Here is a 15,595-nt window from a genome sequence, read left to right as displayed (position 1 = left end):
AAATGTTTGCACCTGAGTTAGGGGTAACCTGTGATGCCGCAAACAGAATTAGAGACCTGGGAAGGAGCTGCTTTGGAGGAAAAGATCAAATGATTTGCTTTTAAACAAGTCGATTGATTCTCAGTGCTTTCAGGTTAGCCAGGTGGAGAAGCCCAGTTGTGAATGTGGTCCAGACTTTTAAAAGAACAGGGCCGAAGATAAAGGTTTGAAAGTCTTCCAGGTATTAGCTTTGGTCGAAGCCATCTGGGGATGGGCGAGCTCCCCGAGAGAGTATGTACATAGAGAAGCGGGCAGGATCTAGGCCCTGAGCGACGTGTCCATTTAGGAGGTGGAAGAACAAAAAACGAAGATGACGACGAGGCATTTAGGGAGGGGGAAGGACGGCAGATTGGGCAGGCTCCCGAGGGCGGCAGGGCGGCCAGGTCCCACTGCGCTGTGACCAGATGCAGCAGATTGTGTGCACGCCCTACTAGCCTCCAGGGAAACAGACTCTGGTTTTAAAAATGCCTTGGAATGTATTGAGCTGTAAAAGTGTGGAGCCACCTGATCATTTTATCTCTTCTTGGTGCCTCCGCCAGAGGGAGAGGGGGAGGGGAGGCTCTCCAGTGAGTCATCCCTCGTGTGTTAGGAGTTGTGGTTGAAAGGGTTGCTGTGAGAACGAGCTGCTTGGTTTATTTTATAACAAGTTCCTGGGGTGCTGTGGTAACAATAGCACTATAGTAGCCTTTGTCCCCTGGAGGCGTACCCCCAAAGGGAAGACGGTTGGGGACTGTCTGTGAGAGATTTTTGTCTGCGCCATCCTGAGTGGCTCTGCAGGATTTGTAGCTCATTCAAAACCTACAATTGCAGGTACACAGACTTTTCACCTCCTCACCTTTGGCTGCGGAGGAGGCATTGTGCCCACCGCTCGGCTCTTGAGTGACCCTAAGCTCTTCTACTGCGGGTCCTTGAATCCATTCCTGTCTAGCCTCAGGGTTCTGGCCTCTCTGGCACCTTCAGCTTGTTTTTGCAGTGAGGTGGCATGGTGCCACGTGTCCCCTGGGATCAGGCAGGTCTAGGTTTCAAGTCTAGCTCTGCCACTTACTAGCTATGTGATCTTAGTATAGGGATTTCCTTTCTGTGACCTCAGTCGTCTCTTCTAAACAATGATTGAAGCCAAACCTGCCTACCTCGGAGGATTCTTGTGCCGACTGAAGGAGGCCACGTGTCCATGGCGCTTGTTAGAACCTCCACAAATGTCACTCATGGTTTCTGTTTTGAAACTTGTTAAAAAAATTCTTCTGCCTCAGTCTCTTTCTGTTGAATTGTTTGCAGAATTTCTTTCCCTTTCCCCCAGTGGCTTCCCCTTTTAAAAAGTAACTAATGCGAAGAAAATTATAATCGATGACAGCCCTTAGCCAGCTCCTGTGTGGCTCCCTGGGCCAATAAAGGACCTTGCATGCTTGGATTGTTCTGGTATAAATTCCTTTTTGGAAACAGAAAGCTGTCTTTTGACATCACCCGTTATGCCCGGTGTCTGTCCCTGCAGATATAAGAACGACACCACCCACGTGGTGTGACGCTCTGAGTTTACCAGCGTTTTCACACACACAACCTCAGCGATCTCAACGCTGTGTTGGAAGTCGGGTCTTTCACCCCAGCGAGCTGGTGGCTGTCTTCAGTTTTTAGACACGTGTGTGCGGGCACACACGTGAACTTAAAGGAGAGCTTCTTTAAGTTCTTTTCTTTGAACACAAAAAGCTGAAGTTTCAAAGCAGGTGGGGTGTGGGTTAAACACTGTTCTAAATGGCAGGCCTGCTGTTCATGGGGAGGGAAAGTGGCCTGAAAGTTTAAAAATAACCTGAACATTATAGACTCCCGTGAATTCTACAGCCCAGAGCGCTGCGTCTGTGGGTGTCTCACCTGCTGGAGTGCGGGAAAACAAGTGGAGAGGCAGGAGGACTTCAGCGTGCCGATCCCTTTGGTGGCACGCGTTGGCTGCAGAAGTAATTGTGGGAAAAAAAGAAAAAAAAATCCGGCCCTAGTGATCGGGATCGATGCTCTGGCACAGTAGGGGTAGTGCTGACCTTGGATTTGCTGGACACAGAGCACTGGGTAATATCTGGGTCTGCCGTGCAGTCGACTCCCCTTTTTCGCTGCTGACCTTTGTCTCCTCTCCCTTCTTCCTTACCCTCCCTTCCTGACCCCTCCAGAGTGTGGGGCTTTTCCAGATAGCCACCCGAGACTGTCCCATCAGGAAGCACAAGGGTTGAGGCATTTTGAGTACCTTTGGCCATTCATTGAAAAATAAGTAAATGGTGTGTAAAACCATGTTCATTATGAGTACGTTGTGTCCAATAACATACCCTCTGGGTTTTGAGAAGTTTCGAAGAGCTCGAACAGCGTGTGGAGTAGGCCTGGGTTCTTGGCGCAGCTCCTGCCACTGTGGGACGCCGCAGTGCTGAATTGTCGCAGCCGAGGCGGCAGCAGGTACGGCGTCTGACACCAGCATGCGCTGGAATACAATGCACTTGAGAACCTGCTGTCTCGGGACCTGGCAGTAGTCTCCTGGGGTGCAGAAGGAAGGCATTACTGTCATAATTTTTTGCAGTAGGGGTAATAAACCCAGTGAAGACGGAGGATGGCGGTGCAGGTCTCCTGTCTTGTCATACGATAGTGCTTATTCTGAGGCCCTTCACACTGGCTGTCGTGTCGGGACATTTTCTTGCCCGTTGGAATTGCAGGATCACCATGAAACAAAGTGATTAGCCCAAAGCTCTATGAATGACACCAGGGATGATACAGTGTGGTGGTTAAGATCACGGGTTTTGGAGTCAAGTCGACTCGAAGTTGACTTTCTGCTATGTCATTCACCACCTATCAGACCATAAGGGAAATTATTTCATCGTTGTCTCGTTTCTCTGTCTGTCAGGTGGAGATTCTAATAGTACCTACCGCATAGGATTGTTCAGAGAAATAACCAAAATAAAGGGTTTAGCACGGCACTTTTCACATAAGTATTTAATACCTATTACAATTAATATTATCAACCCAGTTGCTTGTACTTTTCTTTGTAATTAGTCTTGTTTGATACATGACCATTTTCCTCTTTGTTTTTGTAGTCCTGATTATTTTAACAGAGGGAAAACAGCGTAACAGGAAGTCTTGGTTTATTATATTAATACTTCGCCACTTTACATCTGGCAAAATTAGTTTGAAGAATGTGACTAAGTGATAGAGTGATTATGTAAAAAAGAAAAAAAAAAACAAACAACAAGTCTTTCGGGGAAAGGGCTGTGATTGTGTCCGTATGTGTGTGTGTGTGTGGGTCCAAGTAGTTGTCTTGTGAAGGGCCTTAGAATTCTCTTTCGATGGAGAATTGCGTTTCCACCATTCCCATGTTAAAGTAGCACATTAGAAATATTTATAAAACCCCAAAAGAGCGTGTAAGTCTTCACATCCGAATGCCTGAGAGCTGCCGGCGTCACGGGCAGATTGCTTGCACACGTCTGTGCGCTGACTGGTAGAACTTAAGATTAGGTCAGAATCTAGTGTGTGTCTTTGCACGTAGACAAAAGTGCGTCTCTTTCTCATGTAACTTTTTCCTAAGGGAAAGAGGTATGATGATAATGTTTGCTTTTTTTTTTGGTTGAGAGAAGAAATGAAACGAGTTAATTTTTGTGAGTTCATTGTTGTAAGACCGTAGTTCATTTTCGTAAGCAGAGTTTTACTCTTCGATGTTTCATTTTCTGTGGAGAGGGATCTGAAAGTGTTCTTCATGTGGGGGTCTGAATGTCTCTTTTTAATAGCTAATTCCCCAAATCTTATTTCAGCCACAGCAGGAGATGCTCCTCATAAGAGAACGAACCATGAACCATGTAACTTAATGATCGATAAAATGAAGGTTGGGCTGTCGTGATGGAAAAGTGCCCCCTGAGTCAGTCATCTGCTCCCCTGCAGGAGAGGCGAGCGCAGCCTTTCTTGACATAAAGGGGAGGGAGGATGCTCAACTCAGAAGCAAGACCTGGAAACACCTGAAACAGGGCAGAGGCTCAGAGTCAGAGTGTGTTCGGGGAAGGGCAGCACCTCAGGCGGGGTACCAGCTGCCTGGTTGATGCCGAAACTTTTCTCACTGAAAAATGTTGCAGGAGACCCATTCATTCGCTCGTCGACTGTGCCTTCGGTAAAGGCTTCCTACGAAGATGACAACTCAGGCACTCTGCGTAATGGCACGAGGGGAAGATGTGTCCTCTGCTCTCGAGAGGCTTACACGGTAGTGAGTAGACAAGGCAAACGTAATGGGAAAAATTAAATAGGAGGGTACTGGGGAAGTTATATTCATGACAGCAGTGACAGTGAGTAAACAAGGTACTGTATGAACGACACTGAAGTTCTGTGAGGTGATGGGAAGTGGAGATCGTAGCGTCGGAGAGGTGATGGAAGGCTTCCTGGAGGAGGCAGAATTGAACTGAACCACATCTTGACGGATACCTCAGAGTTGGAGAAGCAGAAAAGCAGAAGGATGTTCTCGGTCGGTCTGTGTCAGGTGCTCCGAGGTCGGAGTGGGCGTGACACGTTATAACCGTGCTAACGCTGTGGTACGTGGGGAGACAACGTTGGAAAGGTTGATTGGGTTCAGATCATCTCGAGTTGTTAGGCTAAGGAGTTATTTTTTCAGGCAGAGAGAAACCACAGGTTTAGGTGTTGACAGGGAGAATGATGTCACCTGAGTAGGAACCAGAATTTTAGGAGGGAGAGCTTGCTTTGAAGGAATTATAATGATTTCACTTTTAAACACACTGAGTTTGAGGATAGGCCACTGGGGATACCTGTTACTGCATTGGGCATTTGGATCTGGAAATGAAGTGGAAGGGAAGGGTTAGAGACTAGACGTGGACGTAGAAGGGGTAGTTGAAACTGTGGGTAACCCCAAAAGGAGAGACATCAGAGAGAGAGAAAGGGGCTGGGGACAGACCCATGGGGTGCTCCCACAATAAAGGGGGAGGAGGGAGAGAAGGAAACAGTGAGACACTGGGAGAGGGGGACACTGGGACACACGGGGGTGCGGGAGGCTCTGAGAAGCAGGGAAGTCAGTGGTGCCAAATGTTGCAGAGCGGTCAAGAAAAGGAGGGTAGAACCAGAGCCCTAGGAAGTTGGGGTGGGGGTCTCAGTTTAATTTCTGGGGAGCAGAAGAGGCAGAGCCAGCGTATGGTCTGGCTGGGTACACGTTTCAAAACTGGCCTTCAGTCCGTATCATATGGGTTTGCCTTATTCACTCTGATTATTTTATACCAGGTGGGTGTGACCAGCTGCTCAGTGTGGGAGACAGTGGGAGAGAGAGGGTGTGGTGATGGACAGGTGGTGGCTTAATCTGCTGATGATTCCAACCCGAAGAGGCCTGTGAGAGGCAAGGCTGGTGGGTGTGGTGGAACCGAGTTCTCCTCTCTGGGCCTCTAGGGATCCTCTAGGCTCGGTTTCGGCTGTGAGCTGCTTTAGCTGCCATTAGGACTTGGTCATCAAGAGTGAGCTGGGGGGAGCAGGTTCAGGACATGGCCTGGGCTTATCCTAGGCTCTGCCTCCGTTGCTCTGGCGCTTGACACCGTGCCTGACACGTAGAAGGGGCTTATTTTGCTTCCTGAGTGAATGAATCAGCCAGAGCCCACCCAGGCTGAGCAAGCTTTGTGATGTGTGGGTTGTATTTTGTTTTCTGAGTCAAGAGGCCAAGGGGGCGGATGGATGGGCGTGCATCCATCGGTTTTTCTCACCCTCAGATGTCAACGCGCCTTCCGCTCGTCTCGGTCGGTCAGAGCTGCAGCTCTGTGGAGTGGTCCTGCCACACTTCACCTTGGCTGGGAAGCAAGGCTGGCCCCCGAGTGTGGGGACTGATATGCACAATGACAGGGCGGGGGTCCTTTGTCGTCTGGGGCTAAACATTGAGTCTTCAAACTGACTTTCCCAATGAGGGTTACCGTCTATGAGATGAAACGTATTTGACTTTTGTGCGGGCTGAAAAGTGACCTCATCTTTTGGAAAAGAAAGGACCGAAGTGGTTATCCGATTACTAGAATCTTTGTGATCCTAGATACACTGAAAGAAAATGAAAAATGCATCTCACCTACCCTGCACGGCCAAAGGCACTCAGGTCCCACACTGCTGGTCCACACCGCTTCTCGACGCCTCCAGTGCCGTCTCTTCAAAGGGGGCTCACTGAGTTCTCCCTTTTCCTGGCTGTCTCCCTTCTCCATTCTCCCCTGTGCTCTCTTGTGGTGCACACGACACTCTGCCTTGGACCAGAGCCCTTTATGGACACGTTTTCCCTTTCTCTTTTAAACTATAAGCTTTTAGAGGCCGTGACTGTGTCTGATTTATCCTTGAGCCTCAGAATCCCTGAGAACAACGCCTGGCATGTTAAAAGGGTTTAATGAGGATTTGATAAACGGGTTTATGAATTAATGAGTAAGTAAACAAACATACGTCTCTCCCAGGTGCCATGTCTTTAGCTGTTCAGATGCTGGTCTTTAATATGGTTTTTTCTTTTTCCTTTTGACCACTTGTCTTTCTGACCGAGTCTCAGGAACTTACACTCCTCTGCTCCTCCATCTGCCCCCGACACACCGAGGCCATCCCTCGGCTGTACTTCTGAAGTCTGCTCTCACACACAGAAAGCTGTCGGATCTGCAGGGTTCACTGTGTGCTACCATCGTCCCAGCTACCATAGCCGAAATGTATTTCACAAACACTTAGGGAGCACTTACTGTGTGCCAGGTACTGTTCTAAGAGCTTGACACATGTTAACTAACTCAGTATTTGTGACAGCCCTATGTGATGGGTGGCACGCCTTCATAGAAATTTAACCCTCTGGGAGACTCTGTTTTAAGGTCATTCTTACTTCTTCGAGGTCTAAGATCATGCCTGTGACTGAGCGAGGAGAACATTACTTTGATGTGTGCAGTATGTAATTAGTGGCCACACATCACAAAGAATCCTGACCTTATTATCAGAAGATCCAGCTCTGTGCACCTGGACAAATCCTTGACCCTGGCGGCCTCAGATAATAGAATGTGCCTCACAGTCCTGCAGCAAAGATGCAATGAGATAACATTGCCATGGTTGGCACCTAGGAAATACTGAGTTGTCAGAAATGAATGGTTTTAAAAACATCTTTAAAGCAAAATTTGCAGATCTATAGTTAGCTGATAGGGTGTTGGAGCTGTGGGGTTTCTTAGGCATAGGTTTGAGAAATGCTGATTCTAGAGATGGACATTACATAAGGATGTGAAGTCATGTTTTCGCCCCAGTGAGGGCTGTAAGGTACCGTAGAAGCTATCAGACTCCCAAGATGTCTGCACTGCCTGTAATGCTCCAGTGCTCTGCTGTGAATTTGCATATGGTCTCCTGCCAACTTTTGTCTTAAGGACCCACTCCCAAATCCTCTCTGCATTATGTTCCTTAGAGCACTGCTTTGCATAAGAGTCTATTTCTTGGAAAAGCTCAACAGAGGAAAAATAGAACAAAAGGGGCTCTGACAGCTTCAGCATAAGCTATCTGAGTGTAACTGGCAGGGTATGGGGAGATGCGGGAGTGGGGCTGGTGGGAGGGGTGCACACTTTTTGGATGAGCCTGGATTTGCAGACTCCTCAGTGATGGGCTAAAATCTCATGTGAAGATGGCCGAAGGCCCAGCAGATCTGGGAAGAGCTATGTGATGAGGGGAATAGGCTAAGTGCCGCTCCAGCCTTGCCACTCACGTCTGTCCCGTCTTAGTACAAACTCCCATGGCCTGCCTGGTCTGTGGGAGTGCTTCCTTGTTTCCTTCCTTTTCCAGAGGAGGCTGGAGGGACCCCGTATCAGTCACCTCCCTTCCTGCTGGCACTTTGGATGGTACACTTCTGGAGTGGAGGGCTGCAGGGGGAAAGCTCTGAGTAATCTAGGAAAGTTTTTCGCTTGCTTCTTCAGATCCTTTTGAGTTTCTAGTTTGCAGGTCACTGCTTGAAAAAAAAACATGTAGAGCATTTGGCTGTACCATCGTGCGCGCGCGTGCGTGTGTGTGTGCGTGTGTGTGTGGACGTTGTATGCAGTGCGTGGGGCTGCACTTTCCAAGTACTGTGAGATGGAATGGTTGCATCATGGTAAAATTTGAGGCTTGGACTGCAACAAAGTCTCACAGGGGTGTAGAGGGCTGATGACAGGAGGTCACCTTTTTAGGAATATCTAGGCTCTGAGGTGTGGTCCCTGGGTGGTACCTGGGTGGTACCTGAGTTCACGGTGATATGCTCACAAGTGACCAGTAGATGGTGCTCTAATAACAGGAAAATATGGCTACTGTCCCTCCTGGGCTGGAAAGGGATTTTTGGAAATTGGTTTCCAGTCAGAGTTATGACCAGTTGCTGATTTCTGCATTTCTATTTGTGGGCCTTTAAGAGGACAGTGGAACTAGGGGCACTGAAAGCAGAATGGCCACCAAATTCCCTTATGAAGAGCATTATGGCAATGACCTGATCTCAGGTTTTTTCTAGGGATCATCCTGGATCTTGAGGGCAGCAGACGAGTTCTCAGTTAACCAAATGCTCCAGCACGGGGTCATATAGTTTCTTCTCTTGACAGTGAACCATTTGGAGTTATACTATTACTGCACAGAAGAGATTAGCTTGGATATTAGAAAGAACCATAAAGCGGAAGTCAGAAGATCTGTTAGATGTTCAAAATCTGCCTCTTATTAGATGTGAGCCAACTTGTTAGCATTTCTGAAACTCTGCTGATTTGTCCACCAAATCAGGGTCATAATACATGTGCTACCAGGATGACCTCGGAGGTCTGGAGTGAAGTTTATGTGAAGCAAAAACTATTAAACACACGTAAGATACTGTTTGGCTATTAAAATTATAGCCCTCTGGGGGCTGGGAGAATGGGGCGTTGGAGAGCATGAAAGAAGTTCATAGATCTCAAAGGTCTCAAGAGCTGCAACAGACAGGTCAGGTGTAGAATATGAGCGTGGACTGTCCTCCCTTAGTCCCAAGTCCATTCCCAAAGCCATTTATGCCATCATATTTGCCTCTGTTCTCCTGAGCTGCAGGAATTCCTGTTTATAACTCCCCTACAGAGGTGCCCATACTCCTAAGTGTCTTCAGTATTATCCCCAACCCATGCAGTTGTGATCTCTGTCTCCTCAGAAGGCAGAAAGGCAAGTCTCAACTGCGGTGGGTCCTCACCTTCCCAAGTGTAATATCCTGTCTTGGGGATTTTAGGTCTCTAAAGAATGTCAGCAGCCGCAGAGAATATAGGACATTGTACAGAGAGGAATGAATGCTGGCTCTCTGCTGAGTGGGTGACGCCGAAGACATAAGTCAAGGGTTCCTGATCTTCCAAGGTTGCTGGGAGGAAAGAGTTTGGCAAGCTCTGTTCCCTCCGAGTGTTCCTATAGGCTTGCTACCCCCCAGCTTCCTAAGGCCAGGGCACAAAGGAAGGGGGGTGAAGTTGCAGTGTGAGAATGAGGTCTATCAAACATTCTAGCCAGTAAGGTTAAAGGATCTCATTTAATCCAAGAAGAGGATACATTATTTTTGTCACTATCTTTTTTGTTCCTTATGGTATCCTCAGTGACTGAAACGGTGCCTGCTGCTCAAAAGTATTCGTCAAATGAATAATTTGAATGAATTTTGTGCTATGGATTGTGGTCCTGCCTGAAAGCACGAATTTGATCATTTATGAAAGCGCTTTCTAATCTTATGTAGTTTACAGGGTTACTGGGATAACTTCTTGTGACTGGTTATCAATAACTGAATAGGCTGATGGGACTTCATGGTTCCACTTTCCCTTTCCCTTCTGACGAGTATTCAGACAGAAAGGACCCTCCAATTAAGGGGGGTATAAGGACAGAGTAAGGCAGTAATGTGAAATCGAAATACTAATTAGAGCTGACTCACCTTGAATGGTAATTTGGCCTAAAATAGGCTCTCCTGAATCAAGAGGTCAACATGCTGTCCCCAAGGGCAGCAGGGCCTTCTAGCGTGGACATGTTAAAACCATTCTTTTGATTTTCCAGAACCTATAGAATTTCCCTTCACACATGTACATACATTCTCACACAACCAACCCTCGTCAGTACTCACATGGCTTGGCCCCCCCCCACACGGAGGAACACACGTGCCTTTCACTCAGACACACCTCCCTTCTCACACGCGGAGACACGGTGAAGCCACACTCACCCGAGACTTCCAAGAGAGGGGGGAGGGAGAAAACCTCTTCTCTTCCATTGCTCACATGTGGAAGATTTGGATAGGACTGTGTCGAGGCCAGGGCAGGAAAAGGGGGAAGGCGTGCTCCAGCCAGTGTGGACATGGGAAGGGGCAGCTGGTACCTGTCCCCGATCCACACCACTGGGTCACCTGTGGGGAACGGCTTGGTCGCTAAACCCAGGGACTTTTTCTCTGGGGCTTGGAGTCTACCTTAACCACTTCTGCAGCTCAGCTCAGTAACTAATTTTTTTTTCCTTCATGAATGTTGTGGGTTCAGGGAAGTCAGTGGACCTCACTTGGGGGTAAAAGATAGGGGCGGAAAGATTCCTCTGTTAAAATTTAGAGGATAGTTTCAGCTCAGAACTCACCACCTAGGGCTCCAATGTCTGGCCCACCCTTACCAGAGTGGATGCGCAGGGCTCTGCTAGAGCCAAACCAAAGCGGCCGCCCCAGATCACTCTGTTTGGAGAGAGAGAGCAAAAGCTCCGGCCAGGAGCTGCCACCAGCACCAAGTGCGGGGCCCCCAGAGGTCCTAGCGTCCCTCACGGGCCTCCGGGCGGGGAGGTGGGGAGAGGGTGCTCCGCGCAAATCGTTGGTGGAACCTGGGAGTCGCAGAAGAGCCGGGACTGGGCCCTGGTGCGCGGCGCGCAGGGCGCACAGGCGTCCATTCCCCGCTAGAGCGGTGGGCCGGGCACCGCGCTGGGCACCGCACAGGCGTCGCCCCTCACTGGGGACGGAAGGCGCGAGTGCGTGCGCGTGCGTGTGCGCCCCCGCCGGGCCTCAGCTTCTGCGGAGACTCCGCCAGGCCGCCAGCTGCGCCGCCCCTCTGCTCCCGGCCTTACTTGGGGGAAAAGGCGACTCTTCCCCGGACCTTTACAGAGGTAGCTGGCTACCCTGTGACTTAACCCGTCATTAAGCCAAACTAGCCCAGCATCTCGGGAACCTGTGGACTGGACGGTTGGCCGGGGTCCTTCTGGCTCCATCCCCGACCCTCCCAGCCTCGCCGGCCCCGCCCCCGCTTCGCTGGGCTCCGCTTGCTCTCCCCTCCCCGCCTGCTCCCTCTCCCTCCCTGTCTTCTCTGCTTGGCGGAGCGGGGGCTGCAGGGGTGGAAGAGGAAGACCGAGTTGTCAGTGAGCAAGTTCGGTCCTTGGACAGCTCCCGTGGCAGGCCAGCGCTAGGCTCGGCTGCAACCTGTTCCTCCCTCGCGCAAGAGCCCGCCCGCCGCCCGCCTGCTCCCGCCCTCTCCGCGGCGCAGCCGCGGATCGCTGTTGCATGCTGATCCGGGGAGGCGGCCGCGGCAGCCAGCGCTCCGGGCGGATGCTGCCACTCGGGCTTCGCCGCTCTCTGGATGCTGCTCAACTTCTCTCCCAGGCGCAGGATCTTTGAAGTCATTTGTCTCTCTCTGGTTGGATCGACTTCTTATTTCGATATTTCGGGCATTGCGGTTTTCGCAGGAACCTCTGTACCGCTCTCCCCCGTCCCTCTCTCTCAAGCTTTGGAGGCATCTGTACTGGCAGATTCAAAGACCCAAGTCTTGGCTGTGGAATTTCTTGGATGGACTTGCAGGGGCTGGTGTTATAAAGCTTGTCACCATAACCCCGTCCCTGTCTTTTTGTTGTTGTTGTTAAAGTTCTTTTGTTTTCATCCTCCCTCCTCCCAATAAATCACCAAACTGCTACCTAGCAGGCTGGTGCCTGCATCTCTCCCAGGACTAGGTGGTGCGTCTGCCAGACGAGAGGCTATGTTTGAAGAGCATCCTACTCCGCCCCTTTCCTCTCCAGTCCCTGAACGCCACCGCACACTGGCATTTTGAAAAAAAAAAAAATTGCCTCCAGAAACTGAGCTCCCCTAGCCCTCTCCTCCCCTTTTTTTTTCCTCCTTGAGGAATGGAGCTTCGCAGAGGTTGCATTTAGACTCAACAGTTCAGAGCGGCGGGGTCGCCGCTGCCGCCTCTCCGAAGAGCTCGCGAGGCTCCCCCGGAGGCGGTGGTCCCCGTGCCCGGCTGGATGCGGCTCTGAGTCTCCGTGTGTCTTTCTGCTTGTTGCTGTGTGCCGGTGTTCGGCCGCGATCACCTTTGTGTGTCTTCTGTTTAAACTTCAGGATGGCTCGCTTCGGGGAGGCGGTGGTCGCCAGGCCGGGGTCAGGCGATGGAGACTCGGACCAGAGCAGGAACAGGCAAGGAACCCCGGTGCCCGCCTCGGGGCCCGCGGCCGCCTACAAGCAGTCGAAAGCGCAGAGGGCGCGGACTATGGCTTTGTACAACCCCATTCCCGTCCGGCAGAACTGTTTCACCGTCAACAGATCCCTGTTCATCTTTGGAGAAGATAACATTGTCAGGAAGTACGCCAAGAAGCTCATCGATTGGCCATATCCTTTCTAGCCCACCATAATGCCCCGCTCCCTCTATGCATTTCTTTGGGTGAGGGGAAGAACCGAGCATGGAATTTGTCCCCCGCTCCCTTTCCCATGCCAATTTGCCCCTTTGCTGAAGTGCGCTCTACTTCGGGTGCATCTAAGGGGCAAGCTTGGTGCTACAGAGAGACCAGTGTGGGCACTGGTGGTTTTCAAGGTAAGACTTTTGGTGTTTGATTTTTCCTGTGAGGCAATCTCTAGCATCCCTGGTGCGTGGTGTTGCGGCTTTGACTGATTCCCAGGCCCCCAGGCTCCTCACATTGAAGGAGTTACCCCTAACCTCAGTCCCCCTTTTTCCTCCTCCAGAGCCACCTCCTCGCCCCTGTCCCCATCAGCTGCGGGGAACACCTGCACTATCTGCCTGGAGGGCAAGTCCCGGCTCCGTGGGGGAGTTTCTGCGTTCACAAGCTTCAAGAGTTCTAGGCCCAAACCCTGTAGACAAGCAGATAGATGGGTAAATAAAACTGGCATTTGGCTGAGGACCCAGCTAACTCTGGGGACCGAGTAGAAGTCCCACTGAAAGTGGAGCGAACGAGTGTGTCAGGGGAGGCAGTCTCTAAGGACACAGCCCAGACAGCTCTGCTGGAGTCCTCCCCTCAGCCAGGGAAGAGCAGCTCACCCCCTCCTTTCCTCAGTCCTGGGTCGGATGCCCCTGCCTTTTCACGGCCAGCCCTGCCGAGTGCTCTCCCAGTGCCCGGGATCCAGGCGGATCCACTGGGCCTGAATTCACCAGCTGAAGGCTGCATCAGCTGAGCCCAGAGGTGTACAAGCAATCTGTCTCCTCCTAGCTCCAGGGGAACTGCTTTCCACATAGAGTTGGTGGGGCGTCTCCGACGGTGGCAGTGTCAGGGTAAATGGGCAACAGAAGGAGCTTCTTTGCAGGTTTCAACAAGCGTACCAAATGCAGGCTGTTGACTAGGCATCTCCCTGCCTCGTTCTTCGCTACGAACTTGGGCACCTGGCAAGATCTTTAGGAACTGGGGGTTCCTGGGGTGGTGAAGGGGATTAGTAGGAAACAAGTCAGTGGGGTGGCGGTAAATATGGTGGGGGGTTCGGCTTGGAGGGGACTTTGATGCTCGTGGAGAGAGCTTTCTTGGGATGGATGCACCTGCAAAGGAGGCCCCACCTCTTCTTGCCTTTCCTCCCTCCTCCACTCCCACCCTCCAGGTGTGCAGCACGGAGACAGCTGGTGACATGGTGGGTCCCTAGTGTCAGCGAAGCATGTGGCTGGCTCCCTTCAGGGCCTGGGCATCTCCCTGCTACCCCCACCCCAGTCTTTGTTAGCCCCCCCTTCCTCCCTAGTTCCCTGCCTCAGCAGCACCGTGATTGGCTGGCCCGTGGTGCTTCCAGGCAGCACCCCTCATTAGAAACGGAGGAGCATCTCTAAGCAGATATTCTTCCTGCTGCTGTACACATCCTCCCACGGCCACCCCTGTCTGGGCTTCCTCTCTCCTCCTCCCTGCACTCACCACCCCCTCCCACCCCCGCAGAGCGATGGGGCCATGCGGTGCCGAGTTAAACGTGCCTAGGGTGGGGATGTTGGGGAGGGGAAGGGTCTGGTCCCTGCAGTCCCGCCTGCCAGCGAGCTGCACAGAGCAGACAGATCTCATTGTGTTGCGTGCTGCGGCTGCACACGCTCCTCCCGTCAGGTTTCTACTGATTTCTCCGGCAGGGCCCTGTCCCCAGCCCGCCTTCTACAATTCGCTAAAATCCCTCACACACCAGGTGCTGCTTTACTGTGCCCTTCTCTTAGGGGTGTATGTACTCAGGCAGGCGCCCTCCATTTCCTTGCGGTAGACAAAGCCGGCCAGCCGCCCCGCGGGTGGCAAAGTGCGCCCGCCGCCCTCCTTGGCACCTTGGACAGCGCCAGCGAACCGACACTCCCTAGGCGGCCCGGGCCCCACGTCCACCCAGGTTCAGCACGTCGGGCACTTCCGGCTGGGCCTAGGCTCGGGGCTGGGATCTCAGGCACGCTTCCCACACCACGCGGCGGCTGCTGTTCACGTTTTCTCTTCTGCTGGAAAGACGCCGCCTTTCTGCCAGGCATCGTGAGCGCAAGGTGCACTGTGGGTTTGACTCCGCCCTTTCCTTGTCTCTGGCCAGGGCGGGCCGAAGAGTCAGAAGGAGTCAAAGGGAGGCTCTGCAGTTGATTTCAGCATCATGCTCAGTTCCTTGGCTGGGAGCCCATTCCCGTGGTCTCTCCTCTCCCCATAGTTGGAAGTTTCGCTGTGGTTCTACAGTGCGTAGGCAGTTGTAACAGTGTTCAGAGAACATCTGCTAAGGTGTGTAGAGAAGCCCCGTTGGCGAATTTAAAATATACCATGTTTGCTTCTTTTCTCCTGGCTGTATGTGGTAATTGCCTAATATATATTCCCTCCGGTGGTGACCGTGTGGAATCATAGTGCTTCTGTGGGTTCTGCGTTTACTCCAATACCACATGCATCTAAGTTCCAAGTCTCCTTTCTAAACACCTCGCGTCCTGAAATATCTTGCTTGTATCTGCTGGGAGACAGTATGAGCCGCAGTTACCAGTAAAGTTTTTGAGCAAGGCTGTCTGGGTTCCAATCCCAGTACCTTCAGCAGCTCTTTGACTTAGAAAAGTTACTTCATTGCTCTATGACTCAGTTTCCTTATTGGTAAGATGAAGGGGATAATAGAATTAGATGAGTTAATATGTATCAGGCTTCTAGAACATTGCCTAATCACCTAGGAAACAGTAGCTATCATTGTTAGTTGAGTCTTTCAGGAATTTCAATGTACCTGAAGGGGGGAGGGGTCTCAGTTCTAGCTGAACTAAGTCTTCTAGATTTTTACCTCTCAAAGACAGCAGGGGACAGCATCGTCATCACCTGGAGTCTTGTTAAAGTTTCAGAATCTCAAAGCCCCACTTCAGACTTACTAAATCAGAATCTGCATTTTAATAAGATCCCCAGGTGAAAGGTCATGTGCACTTTAAAGTTTGGGAAGTAT

At 51.2% G+C, this 15,595-nt stretch overlaps 1 protein-coding gene across 15 annotated transcripts in view; it reads left to right on the top strand.

The window, feature by feature from the left end:
- CACNA1E (calcium voltage-gated channel subunit alpha1 E) overlaps nucleotides 1–15,595 on the top strand; it is a 498,756-nt gene that overhangs the window by 216,213 nt on the left and 266,948 nt on the right. For 14 of the 15 annotated variants that reach the window (XR_005656965.1, XM_039881316.1, XM_039881318.1 and 11 more), the window contains one exon: nucleotides 12,314–12,580. Coding sequence is in view for 14 of the 15 variants with exons in the window: in XM_039881316.1 (XP_039737250.1) it covers nucleotides 12,314–12,580 (267 nt within the window). In the remaining variant the exon portion in view is untranslated. Of the gene's footprint in view, nucleotides 1–11,271; nucleotides 11,619–12,313; nucleotides 12,581–15,595 lie in introns of those variants that run through there. The other variant, XM_039881321.1, reaches the window with a different exon arrangement.

The sequence above is a fragment of the Pteropus medius genome, unplaced genomic scaffold (genome assembly GCF_902729225.1).
Source record: "Pteropus medius unplaced genomic scaffold, Ma_sr-lr_union100, whole genome shotgun sequence".
In the NCBI taxonomy this organism is placed as follows: domain Eukaryota; kingdom Metazoa; phylum Chordata; class Mammalia; order Chiroptera; family Pteropodidae; genus Pteropus; species Pteropus medius.
The sequence above is the reverse complement of the archived record's forward strand: the minus strand, read 5'-3'. Positions and strand labels throughout refer to the sequence as shown.